Genomic DNA, 16240 nt, shown 5'->3' with positions numbered 1-16240 from the left:
ACCACCATGCGTCGAAAACGGGTGGTGTAAGCAAGAAGCACACATTTAAAAATAGGAAAAATATTTTAGACATCCCATGAGTTGGAAGGAGTGGCCTCTTGCGGCTGGTTGTTGGGAAAGTGGCCTTTAACGAGGCAGGCCATTCCTGCTATGATACGGCAAGCGAAGTTTTGTGAAGGATCTTCACCTTGGATATGGTGTACTTTTCTTCTGAAAGAAAACAACTTATACAAATTTAATTTTCTGCTATTCAGCCTTCTGAGTTTTATAATATGTAAAATATTAAGTATGGCACTTTGATCACGGGCATTGGGCCAAACATACATTTAAAAAATATATATAATACAATTGCTAATTTCCCAGATTACCTGTTTCCACTTCCTATTTTCCTAGTCCTAGAAACCCTATTTTCCCTTATTTCTAGACCGTTTCTTTAATATTGTATCAGTTGATTAATTAAAGTATGATAAACTATTATTTAGTGACTGTACTTAAAAAACTGTGTAAACACTAAATCATAAATTGAAAGTATCTAGAAAGAATGAAAATGGCTATAAAGAACACATGAAAAAAGTTGCAAATCGAAAACAAAATTTACACCTAAAAATTTTGGGATTTTGCTGATTAGAGGGCACCATGATATACTGGTGTATTACAGGATCACCATGTTGACAGGTGACTCATAGACCAGCTCAAAGGGGGAATGTAGTGTTTTCAATATCATAGATATTCCAAGATAAGGTAGCCTTAAAAAAACTGAGCTTTCTAATTGCTAGCTATATACATTCTTTAGAAACTGTCTGAATACACATTTTAGAAGGATACATTAAAAAACATCAGAAATTGTGATTTCATTAGCTAAGAGTTAAATGAATGATTTCAGTCATCCACTAAAAAAAGAAAAAGAAAAAGAAAAAAAGAATGTGCTCTTTAGTTCAAAGCAATAAACATGAATAACTGTTTTATGCAGCTTTCAAAGGAATAGAAAATAATGGCTCATCAGTTAATTTTTCCAGGATAAATAAAAATGGGTTTGAGAAGGAGACAGTATTTTTTAAAAGACTGAAGTATGCCAGGAAAATCAAAATTTAAAGGTTTTGTTAATTTGGAGAAAAACTGCCAAGGAAATATATGAGAAATTCACTTTGCCTATGTACAAAAAGGATAAACAATGGGGGAAGTGTCACTGATTCGCTGGGTCAGACTGAGGCATGGTAATGGTATGCATACAACTACCAGAGGTGCCAACTGCACTGAGGGTCAAAAAGCGTGCAGGTCACCTGAGCAGCAATGCTACTGCGATGCTTCAGTTACTGGCTTTAAACATATTCCATACTAACCATATCTTCTACTAACATCCCACTGAAGACTATTTACAATGGCTGTCAAGATGGAAATGAGTTTCAGCTCCATCCCGTCTTCTCCCAGACACATAAACTTGTTGATAAACTCAGCAAGTGAGAGTAGATTCAGTTGTGTTATTTAAGTCCAGGGTTATCAGAAATCATGTCACTTTTAGGCAACAGCACTAGTTCAGTATAGCTGGAAAAAGGATATTTGGAGATGGGGACTTTGAAAGGCAATTAGGTCATGAGGGTGGAATCCTTATGATGGGATGAGTACCCTTATAAGAAAAGACACAGAGAATGACCCCACCCCAACTCCCTGCACTGTCTCTTTACTATGTGAAGACACAGCAAGAAGATGACCATCTGCAAGCCAGGAAGAGGGCCCTCATCAAGAATTGAATTGGCTGGCAACCAGACTGTGGGCCTTCTCAGCCTCCAGAAAATAAACTGCAGTGGTTTAAGCCACCCAGTGTGTGGTATTTTGTTATGGCAGCTCGAACTCATTAATACACCAGGAATAACCATGAAGAAAGAAAGAGGATTCAGAGGGGACAAAGGGATGACATATTCAACTATATTTGCACATATTAAAAGAGTTATACTATTTCTATAATACTATTTCTTCAATGTTTCATTTTATCTTATAAATCTAGTCTAAAATAAAAGTCATATTAAACTGTCAATGAAGAAATTAAAAAAGAGTTATGCTAATGGAAATACCAACATATCCTCAGTGCTGAGAACATTCCAGAGGGGGTACTAAGGACCTAATATGAACATTCAATCCTTCAAACAGCTCTCTGAAGTTAAGCACTGTTATTTTCCCTGCACTACATATGAGGATAACGAGGACAGCTAGGGATGTTTCAGTACCATGAAGAGAGGGGGGATAATTTGCAAGCCCAGGTCACTTCAAAGTCTTCCTGGGGAAGGGAGTCTACTACTTTTACGAAATGAGAGTTCTCTAGGTTTAATTCAATGCTTACATGTTATTTTTCTTGATGAAAGTTTGGGTAACAAAGTGGTATGGGTGCTAGCCGTGGAGGCAGCTCTGGAAGGCTAGAGGGTCCCCCGTGGCTCTGCCAACCCCACACGTGGACACTTTTCTGTGCTGCTCATTTCCTTGATTTTCTTACCTGACTCTAGAATAGTAATACCTGCCTCATAGGATTCTTGTAAAAATAGAGATAATATCCACAAAATGCTTAGCACAGCGTCTGGCATATGGTGAGTCTTAATTGGTAGTGGTGGTGGAGATAGTAATTATGACTACCAGGGCCCAGATAAATTCACACCTGCCACTTATACACAGTCCAGCTCTTTACTCTTTCTGCCAACCTGACCATATCCATGCCCTGTGCCCACTGTCCACCCAGAAAACAAATGTAAATTGGAGTTAAAAGTTCAGTACTCTAATAGACTAAATAGAGAACTACCCTTGTCCTCATTAGTGCGTAACTGGGACTAGGTGAAAGGCAGTTCACTGAGGTAAAAATATTCAGGAAACTTTAGTGCTAGAAAGACCCATCTCTATCACAAGTTCCCAGTCTTCTTTGGTTAGATGTATAAATAATGAGTTTACATAGAAATTTAAGTTTTATCTCAACTCCTTGATTTTATTTTTATAGTACTTTTCATCTGCATGTTTTAAGCCTTAGGAAACCAATTCCCGATGTTAGTTTTTAATAAATATCATCAAATTCCAAATGTTTTCTAAACCAGCATGAAGAAAACAAACACTGAAGACTGACAACACATCCTCTTTCGGGCTCAAAGATTTGTGACATGAATCTTTGAAGACCGAGGTCATGGATATGACTCTAAACAGAGGACGAGCATCTACAACATTTTTAAAAACAATTTTGGACTTTCGCCACCACTACTGGCAAAACGTGGAGGACTGAACTATATTCATAAAGGTTTTTCAAAGCTCAAGTGGAAGAGATTGTTCATGGTCCACCGGGAAGCTCTGGGGTTTTCCTTAGGTCCCTAGGCATTGTTTTCTTTTCTTCTGAGCAATGGAACTGAGAGCAGACTGCAAACAAGCAGCTTACTGCCAAGGACATGTGAAACCTGTTATATTGGTCATTCTGGATCCAATTCAAGCACATACTGTTACTAGGTAAGATTACTTTTACTGCTTTAGTGGAAGCCTCAATTTTGCTTTAGGAAAAAAAAAATGTTATGTTGTGTTTTTCCTTTTTTATTTATAAGCCATGAATGCTCCTTCAAGCAATAAGATCTAAAATGACAATGACATAATTTGATGTGAGAAAATTATAGAATCAGAGTAGTTTCAGCTATTTATAGCTACATAATAAAACCACCACAAAGCTTAGTGGCTTAACATAATTTATTATTTCTCACAATCCTACAGTCTGAGCTAGGCAGTTTTCTGCTCTGTGTGGTATCTACTTGTGTTGGAATCTGTAAGAATTCTCCTTCACTCTGATGTCTGGAATCAGAGCTGAGGGGCCGGAAAAAGCAGAAGGCTGGCCAAACATGTCCACCACATGGCCACTGCACATGACTAGCTTGGGTTTCAAACATCATGGTGGTCTCAGGGTAATAAGATTCCACAAGAAAAGAAGATGAAACCACTAGTTCTCTTAAAGGCCAGACCCATTACGGGACAGCATCACTTCCATCATACTATGTTGGTGTAAGCAAGTCCAAAGCCAATCCACACTTAAAGAGTGGTGAAATCAACTCCACTGCTTTACATGAGAAGTAGCATGTTCGTTCTCAACAGGAGGAAGGTAACTGATGGCCCCCATCTTCAGAAAATACAAGACAGAGTCTGTTGCATTTACCAGGAGCTCTTTCCTTTTCCTCTGGATTTCGCTGAGCTTCTTTGAACTCTATTTGAAATTTTATTATTTTTTATTTATTTCTTTATTGATTAAAGAGAGAGGAGGGGAGAGGGAGAGAGAGATGGAAACATTGATGAGAGAGAACACTGATTAGCCGCCTCCTGCACAACCATCACTGGGGATTGAGCCCATAACCTGGGTGTGTGCCCTGACCAGGAATCGAACCAGTGGCCTCTTGGTGCATGGGTCGATGTTCAACCACTGAGCCACACCAACCAGGCTCTATTTGAAATTTTGTAAATGTCAGGACATATGCCATGTTACTTTGTAATATTCATTATAACAAGTTCTCAATGATTTTCATAATAGCCATGGAATCTTGATTTATGTTACTATTTTTGTTCACTAATAATGTAAAGTAATGGAGCCTCAGAAAAAATGGAAGCATTCATTTTCAGGTATGCTCCCAAGTAGAGAAGCAGCTATTACAGTAGCGGTAAATTCTACATAACTCAGATTCATGTTATACATGGTTAGCTGGATCAAGCCTCCTTTACCTTTGTATCTATTGTACTGAAATATATGTGTGGGGTTTTTATAAGAAAGGGATTTGCAATCACCTACTTCCTCTTTTATTTAAATTAATTTTCCTTCCCTGATTTTATGTGAATCATCCCTCACGTAAGAACTGGTTGATGAATCAGAAAGGAGCCAGTGAATTCTAATGAGCCTAAAAGAAGAGACAAGCTTATCACTGCCAGAGATCAAAACCAAACCCCAAAATTACAGGCTTTGTTTAAAATGCTGTTTGAGACATTGAAATTTAGTTCAGAGAACATACCTTCATCCTGACTCATCTCCCTGCACATCCAGCCCACTGGAGAGGAGGCGGCCAGTGAATCAGTGAATTAGGAGCCACTGACCTTCGAAAATGTGGTTGGTAGTCAGGCCCACAACAGGCCTGGAGGCCAAGCTGTCATCACCATCCCAGGCAAAGCTCTGAAGAGGAGGGAGTGACCGTGGCCCTCTTTGGGAGACAGCACAGAGCACGTTTTATTTACTAGCAGCTCTTTCTCTGTACCCCACTTTCCTTTGTCTTTCACTGAGTTTATTTGAACGCTGAAATTAAGGATATCAGGAACAAAAGAGTACAGAGTTGTAAAGGGATTGATACTTAGCAGTCCTGACAAACACACAAGTGTTGATTTAAAATGGCTCCTATTGTTGGGTACATCCAACACGCACACAATGATTAGTTTGCAGGAAAGACTTCAGGCCTAATGGATGATTGATCCAAGCTCTTCAGTTATTCAAATAGGTGGTGCTGGTATCAACTAATTGCATCACTTTACCAAACCTAAAACTCTAAGGTAAATAAATAATCACAATCATTATTGTTACTGACACCAAACAAACAAACAAACAAAAACAGTTCGGCTACAAGAAAACTACAAATTGAACTTTCTTTCTCATAACGCATCATATTCATTGTTAGAAGTGATTTATAAATAAACAAACAAACAAAAACCCTTGACAATGTTTGACCAACAATACTCAAGATTTAGCATCATTTATAACACTAGGAAATTGTGCTTTTGTAAGAAAAGGGGATTTATTTTCTCCTCTTGATGTAGTATTGGAGAATCTGTTTTTCATAATACTATTTAATACTGTATATTTAAAAATGGCCATCCAGTTAAACAATGCAGGGCAAAATATAACTAGACGACAAACCATGTCAGCTGTCTTAGGAAAAAGGGTCGCTTTTGCAGGCTTGGACTTGGAGCAGGGAATTAAGATGGGTCTGCTTGAGACTAATTATACTCGCGCTCCTTCTCAGGTATTAAGTGTACAGGTGATGTAAAAAGTGCGGGTTGCTCATGAGAAAGTGAGCAGGCTGGGTACCAGTCTGCATTACCTTTGACATTTAGGTGTTTGCACCATGGAATCAAGTCCTGAGTGGGTTTGTGCCACTTCTCATACAACATGGAATATCAGAAGCAAAGAAAAGCTGCTCACTCTCCAGTTTTTAAAAAATATGGATGTGGGAACTTTCTAATGTACTTTATATTTTGCTAATATGCCAGAAATTTCAGTATTCTTCTACCCCCTTTCCCCCCTATATTATGTACACCTATAAATTCCTGGAAAATTCTCAATCATTTTCTCTTTAAATCTTGCTTTTTTTCCATTCCCTGTATTCTTTTCTTTTGGCAATCTCTTCTTATATCTCTTAGCTTTGCTTTCATATTTTCTCTTCGTTGTATGTTTCCTTGGTGAATTCCTCAATCCTAGTGTCAGGTTCTAATTCATTATTTCCCTCATCTAGAGTTTATCTCAAATATTAAGATATTTCAAAATTTCAACTAGTATATTTTTTATTCCCAAGATTTCATTTTCAATTAATTTTAATTTTATTTGTTGATATCTATTTTTGTTTTAATGTTTAAATGATTTTAGTGGATGTCTTCCTTTATACCAGGGGTCATTCGTCACAATTTTTATGCAAAGGGCCTGATATTAACTATGTCAGATGTTGCAGACCACACAGTCCCTGTTGTACTACATATACCAACTATGTATTGTAAAAGCAACCATATAATATGTGTGAAAAATGGGTGTGTCTAGGTTCCCCAAAACACTTTATTTATAAAAACAGGTCACCACAGCCACTTTGAAAAACAATTAGGCAGTTCTCCAAAATGTTAAACATAGAGCTACCATACAATCCAGCAATTCCATCTCAGGTATATACCTGGGAAATGAAAAGACATGTTAGTATAAAAACTTGTATGTGAATGTCCACGGCAGCATTCTTCATAATAGCCAAAAGGTGAAAACTCAAATACCAACTGATAAGTAATAAGCAAAATGTAGCCTATCCATACAGTGGAATATTATCTGGAAATAATAAGAAACTATGTACTGATACATGCTACAATATGGATGAACACCAAAACATTATGCTGAGTGAAAGAAGTCAGACACACAAGACGACATAGTCTACGATCCCACTACATGAGCAATGTCCAGAATAGATAAATCTAGAGACAAAAAGTTGATTAGTGGTTACTTAGGGCTCAGGGAAGTGAACAATGGGGACTCACTACTAATGAGGCTTCTGTTGGGGACTATGAAAATGTTAAAAAATTACATTATGGTGATAGTTAAACAAAATTATATTGTGGTGATATATATACTAAAGACCACTGAACTGTATAATTGAGAGAGATGAACGTTATGATATGTAAATTATATCTCAATGAAACTGTAAAAAAATAAATAGATGAAATGGGAAAACAGATGAGTGGCTGTTAGGACCATAGTTTGATAAGCCCTGCTTTCTATTATTGAGGATCTGTGTCATATCCATATGTCAACATATTTAAAGTTATTCAGAGTTTATTCTATTTTAAAAAATGTTTCTAGTTTGAATTCAACTTTTTGATTGCTGATTTTAAAGACTATCTTTGTTAGTTTTCCTTCAATGTTTGGGATTTTTATATTGCAGCTAATCTTTTAAAATATTTTTTTTATTGATTTTTAGAGAGAGAGACAGAAACATCAATGAGAGAGACACATCAATCAGCTGCCTCCTGCACACCCCCAATGGGGATTGAGCCTGCAACCCAGGCATGTGCCCCAACTGGGAATTGAACCTGTGACCTCTTGGTCCATGGGATGGCACTCAACCACTGAGCCACACCGGCTGGGCCATTGGAGCTAATCTTGAGTAGAAAGCATTCTCTCTCTCTCTTTCTCTCACTACCATTTTCTGTCTAATGGTTTTGTAGTTGCCTTCATTCAGCCCTGCTTTCCATAGAGGCCTAGTTTGATGTCTTGGGCCTCCCGACCCCATGGTGACATATGGATATGACAGATATAGTCTATGGACTCTAGAGGCTTCACACAGGTATTTACTGAGATGCTTTGTTTTCTCCTTGGGCTCCCAGATTTCTACAATCCAAAGCCCAAGCTACCATGCAGTTCTTTCTCATGCAGGTGCTATTGCTACAGTTCCACCTGCTGTGGGTGGACTTTTTCATTTCCAGTTCACCAGCAGCTCAGATACTCCCTCAGCCACCTGCCTGTGGACCCAGAAAACACTGGGCCTATGGCTTCAGGCCACTTTGTTTTCCTGCTCCATTTCTGATCCATAGAAATGTACATCTTCTTTTAAAATTTCTCTTGTTATAGCTTGTCTTTAACTGCTATGTATATGGAGCAGGGTAGAGGGGAAAACATGAATTTACAGTGGCATCTTGACTAGAAAATTTTCAAGTCAATGCAATGGAATTTTAGCAGAAAGATTTAAAGACAGAATCAAATGTTCCTTGGTAGATAAGACAGCAATTTTTTTTTCCTAGAAATTTTGAATTCAAGCTAAGTGGAGCAGATTCAAGTGGAGGTAGGTTATAACAGGTTGCTAAGAAAATATAAAAGATCGGTCTGACATCAAAGCTGAACGCATAGTTTTGGAAATAACAGAAGTCAATGAAAAAATAGTCTTAATAATAATAACCTTCAAAAGGTGATGCCTACAAACAGGTCAATGAGATAAATCCTTGAATATCTACTTTTGATGATATAACAGATTTCTTTTCTTCTCACGCCATATTTAGCTTAAATATTCATTCCTATAATTATAAGTTTTTACGATGCATTCATGATTATTAATTTATTCAGCAAATATTAATTATGCTCCTGCTATCCACTGAGCACTCTGCAAGACCCTGGTGATACAGAGATGAATAATAAATGGCCCTTGCCCTCAGGGAATTCCTAATGTGTGAAGGAAATCAGCCACACACACCCAACAAGTCACCAGTCCACAATAAGTGCTATGATGGCTGTAGGGACAAATGCTTCTTTGATAGTACAGATGGGGGAAACCTCACCTTATTGGTGAGGTTCTGCAAAGAGGAAATTTCAAAGGCTTCACAGAAGAGGTAGCATATTGGGAGCTTCCAGAATTTTTATAAAAGAGTTAGTAGTATCTTGTGGAAAGTGGGGTCTAGGAGAATTAATGTGTGTTTATCCAGTACATGATGTTTTTAAAAATATTTTTTCTTTATCGATTTGAGAGAAAGAGAGAAAGGGAGAGGGAAAGAGAGAGAGAGAAATATCACCGATGAGAGAAAACATCAGTTGGCCGCTTTCTGCATGCCCCCACTGGGGATCGGGCCCACAGCCTAGGCATGTGCCTTAACCAGGAATCGAACCGGCAACCTCTTGGTGCATGGGTCAACACTCAACTACTGAGCCACACTGGCCAGCACATGATTTTGACTTTGATTATGGGTTTATGTTGGACAGCTTTGGGAAACTAATGAAGATTACAGGGGGGTGATAGCCCTCGCCACAGCTTTCTCATCAACATTTCCCCACATCACTTATTACACACATGGTTCTTATCACTCAATGATGAGGAGTTTAAAGCTGAGGGTTCCTTACATGAACACAGATGACAGTATCAGGCAATTTTAGGAAAGAGTAAATAAACTGGCATCGTCAGAGAGCAGGGTAAATAGCAACTAACTTGGGGATGACAGCTGACCCAGGGGTGGACTATAGAGAGCCTTGTATTGGAGGCTAGAAAGACTGGACTTCTCTTTTGGGCAATGAGAGAGAGCCTGAATGACAATGGTGCTGGCGAAGCAATCCACTTTACATGTGTGAAATACAGACATTTGATAAAATGAAATGGACAAGAAAAGGACTTGAACCAGGGATCAATCAGGAAAATACTGCAGGAGTTCAAATATGAGGTAACAACTATTAGATTGGATTGTCATGAAAATAGAGGAATTAGAAATATCATAAAGATTTTCTGTATTTGAAAAGCTACAATAGAACAATGCTTCTATTAATATTTTGTTGCAAGAGAGGTTTCCCTAGTTGAAATACAAGTATGTTGGTACTTCCAGAATTATGTTTCATGCTTGAGGGCTATGTTTTTCAGATAAAGAATTGTTTATTTAATGTGTCCACAGGAGTGATTTAGGCATGAAAAGGATTAACTCAATATGTTAGGCCCTTATGTTATCATTATTGAAAACATACAAACACGGGCACCTTCATATTATATAGAAAAAAACTTATCATTTGGGGAAAGAAACTAATAACTGTTCCCTTAAGAATATGTATTATAATAAAATGAATACCAAGTTTAATAAAAGTATAGTTTCTGAAAGAATTCTATGTCCCATGAATAAGTAGGATTTCTATATTAAATAGTTTCATAATTGAATAATTGAAGATTAATCATAATCTTAAACAATATTTCTGCCTATACAATGATTGGTGAGGTTCTGCAAAGAGGAAATTTCAAAGACTAAATGATAGAGAATACAGAAGAGGTAGCTAGATATAGCTATCATACAAATGACCCCACAAAATAATATAAAAGAGTCCCTTCTCTTTATATCATGAGGAAAATCTTTTTGCATTTTCCCTTATCTAGTTCAGGCGCTAGAAGGCTTATCTTACATTACAGTGCCTCATTTTATTATGCTATAAATGGACTATCTACTGAGCCCCCAAGGATATATTCGACACTGTTCTAGGGACTTCATATACGGTATCTTGCTTAAACTCTGAGAAGTACTTAAAATGTGAAGAATACCTCTCATTCATTTGGCTCTACATTTGTCAAAGCTTAAAAAAGAGAGGAGACTCCTCTTATTCATTGGCACAAGAGGGATTTTCCCCATTCCCAGCTTACGAGGTTTTCCCTAATATTCCAGCCACTCACACTATTTTAGACTAAGTTTCTGTATGTAGGTGTGTGGTTATTGTTCCTAGTTAAGAAAATTCCTAAGAGGCTCTAATCTAACAACAAAAAAAGAATCAGATCATAAAAACCTGTGCTAAGTATGATTCAAAGGGGAAAAAATGAGCTGCAGTGAAAGCCAGTTGGAGCTGGAAAGACTTGCACTGTTAAATGACTAGACATGTGCAGCCACTTATGAAGCTGTCTGACCACATATGTTTTTATACATCTGTCAGCACAAGCAGAACTCCATATGCAAAACACAGCACTCCTGAGCTTTGTGGAGGTTTGTGTGTGATGACTTCTCAAGTTCTGAAAGAAATGAATAAATGTCACAGGTTGAACATAGGTTATTCCTGCTTAAGTTGAAGGAAGCCTTGGAAAGCAACTCCCAAAGACTGTGTGACTCATTTACTTGGACATTAATATGTTTCTTTTTTCTTTATTGATTTTTAGAGAGAGAGGCAGGGAGAGGGAGAGAGAGAGATAGAAACATTGATGAGAGAGAACATCAATTGGCTGCCTCCTGCATGCCCCCCACTGGGGATCGGGCCCACAACCTGGGCATTGTGCCCTGACTAGGAATTGAACTGATGACCTCTTGGTGCATGGGTCAATGCTCAAATACTGAGCCATACTGACTGGGAGACATTAATATATTAAGGACGGTGTGGCCAGTGTGGCTCAGTGGATTGAACATTGTCCCATGGACTGAGAGGTCCCGGTTTAATTCCTGGTCAGGGCATATGCCCAGGTTTTAGGCTCGATCCCCAGTAGGGTGCGTGCAGGAGGTGGCCTATTGATGTTTCTCTCTTATATCCATGTTTTTGTCTCTCCCTTCCTCTCCATCTTAAAAAAAATAATCAATAAAAACATACTTAAAAAATATCTTAAGGACAAGACTGAAACTAGGAGTAAAGCCTACGGAGACCTAAAGAAAGAGGTGTCAGGAAGTACCAAGAAGCAGGAGATATTGTGGACTACAGCTTCACCTATAGAGCTGAAAGCTGAGTCTAACTTCACTCTATTTTTCTGATAAAAAATTTTCAGTGACATTTTCCACACCATTAAAAAGTTCCCATCTCCAAAGTACAAATATGGTTCCTTCCAAACCTGCAGCATTTGTTCTTCCTCTGAAGACATCATCATATGCCTTCCACTGGGGTTTCACCTGGTAGGCGTGGATGAACACCACAAACACCACCACGAGGCACATCAAAGGGATAAGAGCTGCGGTGAACAGAGCTGCATAGACATTTGGGATGAAACACCTGAAAGAGAAGAGAAGAGATCACTCAGGCAACTTCAATACAGACATTTCTGAAATCCAGAATCACTGCTTTATACTAACTCTTTGTATCTAAGTGTTGGCAAAAGCACATTTCTGGCTTGCCAAATTGAAGCTTTGTTTGAGTAGAGGCTATATGATTAAATCTTATCCACTGCTTCACAAAGTAGGATCCACGAAACGTGTATCCTGAGATGCTCAGAAAACTTCCTAAAAGGTTCTGGCCAAATAAATTCAAGAAATGCACACTTGCTTTCCAGCTCTATCTTCTTGGCCTAATGAGACCGAGATCACACTGGGGACTGCATGAAAGAAGGTATTGTTTAATGGCAAATTTGAGGATTCCTAGGGTTCAACTGTCATTCCTAAGCTACACATTTCCTGAAGAGCCATGAATTCTCTTGAAAATGATGACAACTGCCCAGCAAGTGTAGCTCAGTGCTTGAGCGTTGATCCATGCACTAAGAGGTTGCTGGTTCGATTCCCAGTCAGGGCACATGCCCAGGTTGTGGGCCTGATCCCCAGTGGGGGGCATGCAGGAGGAGGCCAATAGATGTTCTCTGTCATCGATGTTTCTGTCTCTCTCTCTCCCACTCCCTTCCTCTCGATCTAAAATCAATAAAGAAAAAAGAAAATGACGACAATTTTCCATTTAGAAGCTATGCTGCTCAACTGCATCTATTATTACTAGGTTTATTTAGAAAAATGAAGCCAAGGTAAACTTACATTATTTACTTATTCCAGTAACACTGAAATTATACAAAAAAATGGTTTTAGGGATGTAACTGGACATTTTTACTTACAAGTTATAAAATCCTCTTGTTCTTTACATAAAATCTCTCACAAAAAATGTCACAATGGAGGACTATTAAATAAGTTCTCAATATTAAAGCTGTACTGTTGAGATATTCTTAAAAATGACATGCCCGTTACAACTTACAAGACTATGATACTTTTAATTACAAGAAATCTTAATAGTAGGTAGAACTCTTTTCAAACATTTCCCCCAACTCCTCCATTTTTAATACATAAAACCTAGATTATAACATGGTAAGAAATAGTAGAGTCTGAAGAATACTCAAGGGAATAAAAAGAAATAAACATAGGTAACCAAGGAAACATCCATTCTTGACACTTGGAAAAAAAAGTGCCTCAATTTTATGTTTAAAAACAGATGCATTATCAAAGACCTTACCCAGGTATTATTTCTAATTAACATGATCTGCTCAATGTATTCCTCTTGTAAACAAGACACATTTCAAGAGATATTTCAACACATATTCTGCATCTGCAAAGAGATGTCAGAATGATGAATTTCCTGGCTTTCAGAATTTAATTTGGGTGGCACAGAGGCTGAGTCTTCCCTGTACTCTCATCTGCGTGACACAGACCGGTATCTTCCAGGTAAAAGGCCCAGGATGAAATAAAACAGGATAACATTGATGGCCTTGGTCTTGAATATATTTCTGCACTAAAAATAGTGATCATGTTGGCTAGTCACTTCTATGTACATTGGCTTCAAATTATTTTTTGTTTTGTTTTCATCTGAACTATGGAATTACTTCCATACACTGGCCTACAGGTGCTCAGAGAAACACAGACACTGACAAAGACACAGGCTTCGCAGCTCTATTTTTTCCTTGAGAAATGTCATCACAATTCAGTGTCAGGCTGTGAAGTGGGGATAGTTACTGAATCTACTGTGAGGTGCTCTAGGAGTAAAATACTTTTTAATATAGAATGCTAGGGTACAGGTTTGACTCCAACACAGAAAACTTTTCAGTGGCTGACCACCTTCGGTTCCCACTTCTCTAACTGAAGTGCCTTCCTAAAATCTTTCCTTTGCTTTAGATTCAGAGGACAACCTTTGAAAACGGAACCCCAACTGATGGTACACCATCCTGGGGAAATGGGAAAGTGGACCTCCGGTTGGTTGGCACCAAACAGGCATGTCTGTAGGGCTCATAGGAAGAGAAGGAAACTCCCTAAGTGCCATTGCTCTTAAAACTCTCCTTTATAATTCTCCCGGCTTGTACGACGACTTGGCTACCCTGGCCCATTCTTTCAGAGAAAGGGGCGGGAAAATGATCCAATCCTGAAGCAACCCCTTTCCCCCCAATGTTTCTTCAGAGCCCCAGAGGTCATGAGTTCCAGGCTGCTGAGAGTGCCCAGTTTGCCCTCGGCCCAGTCAATATGGGCAGATCATTAACGAGGAGGGCTTTGGCCGCCTGGCACGCCTGTTCCTGTGGGCAGCCCTCCTGGCTTTCCTGTCTACCGCAGGCTCTGCAGGGCTGCAGGGTCCTCCTCCTGCCCAGCGGTGACTCCATCCCAGTCTCCCTGCAATGAAAACTACCTGCCTTGTGCACCACCTCTCCTAAGGATTAAGGTGTCAGACAACTACCCTTCAAAGAAAAAAAAAAGCCTCATCAATCATAATTTCCTTCAGTCCTACTGAATAAGATGTACAGTACATGCAGGTAGTTTGAGGATTAGATCACAGGACATCGATGTGGGAGTTAGGAAACTATGACTATCATGTTGGGAATAGTTTCTGAAATGAGGCTAGGAACAAATTCTTGGAAAAACTGAAGGTAATGTGAGAAAGGAGCAGACCACTCGCCCCGCACACACGAGGGCCGTGGAAGCTGTTGGTCATCATGCTGGCAGCCGCTGCCCTGCAGACAGATCTGGCAGCTACTAGAGCATGAGACAGAGGCCACGTGGGCTTACTTTCTGAACAGGGGCGAGGAGAGCGTGTTCCCTGTCATTACCAGCTCATCCAGCTTCGAAGCACTCCAGTGACCCTTCCTCTCTCCTTCGGGGCTGAATGTTCTCTGGGGTTCTTGCAGTCATGTGACTCACTTGTGCTGTTCCCTTTTAAACTTTCATGGCTACATTTTCTTTCTTATTATAACCCACAGACAGTCCCAGTTTATTTCAAAATCTTGTCAGGACTTCAACCTTTTCTCTGTTTTCAGCCAGATGAAACAAGCAGATACCATTTCATTACCTTCAGTTTTTCCTCCTCCAAGGGTAGCTTGGAGCATTTACAATGTCTCATGTCACTTTCTAATTTGGTAAGATTAATATTTTCCTACATAGCACTTTATCCTTATTGAAATGTTTTCACTTGCATTATCTACCTTGAGTTTAAAAAAAAAAAGATGTCGGTGGCGTGGGGTGCTTCCATTTCCTTATTCCTGTGTGAAATTAGCATAAGAAGAAGCTCAAAAGCAAAGGAGTCCAGGAGAGACATAAACTCCACTTACAACTGCTGAAAACATTGGGAGGAACGCTGTAAACTCCTTGTACGTGTGACTGTGATTTGAGTCCATTTAAATTCTATTTTAAAGAACAAGTTGACCCTGGCAAACTGGAGGACTTGAAGTAATCCAGGCAGCTGACATCTGGGTTACATCTGGGTTACACAGATAATGAAAAAGGACCGAGGTAATGGAAGAATAATAAATGTTTGTTTCCAAGGTCTTCTTTATAACTAAGTACTTCTCCTCCATACAACGATAAGGTTATGAATCACAGACTCATGTGTCAACCTCCCCCAGGTAGGTCTCCTTAAGATTTTGTTAATGATGGTGTGTTGCTTCAAGCTTTGTGTGTTGCGTCAAGCAACTTTGTCTTCCCCATATGGGAAAATAAATAAATTTATGAAGACGTGAGAGTGAAGAGAAAATTACAGTTTGGGTTTAAGTAGCTTCAAGGTAGGAGAGCAGATGCCTTCTGTCCTGTTGCAGTGTAGAGAGCAGTTTTCATACCAAGGGAAAGAGACTGGATCCTATAATGCACTTTCTTTTCAGCTTAAACTTTAAACAAAAACAAAGTTAAAATTAAATTGCAGATAAACCCTAATAAAAGGAAAATTGAACATTAGGATAATAGATGGACTTAGGGAGGGAGGGAGGGAACAAAGTCTTTTCCCACACTGAATTAGCTGGATAATGAAGATGATGGCAAAGATTACTAATACTATACTTATCACCACCATCACCACACCAGCAGG

At 38.9% G+C, this 16240-nt stretch overlaps 1 protein-coding gene across 1 annotated transcript in view; it reads right to left on the bottom strand.

Annotated features, from left to right (window-relative positions):
• The window catches only part of ADGRV1 (adhesion G protein-coupled receptor V1), a 526552-nt gene that overhangs the window by 70424 nt on the left and 439888 nt on the right, over positions 1-16240 (bottom strand). The window contains exon 87 of the mRNA XM_036279419.1: positions 12048-12205. Coding sequence (XP_036135312.1) covers positions 12048-12205 — 158 coding nt within the window. The remainder of the gene's footprint in view (positions 1-12047; positions 12206-16240) is intronic.

This window comes from Molossus molossus, unplaced genomic scaffold (genome assembly GCF_014108415.1).
Source record: "Molossus molossus isolate mMolMol1 unplaced genomic scaffold, mMolMol1.p scaffold_m16_p_3, whole genome shotgun sequence".
Lineage (NCBI taxonomy): Eukaryota > Metazoa > Chordata > Mammalia > Chiroptera > Molossidae > Molossus > Molossus molossus.
This window is presented reverse-complemented; position numbering and strand designations above follow the sequence as displayed.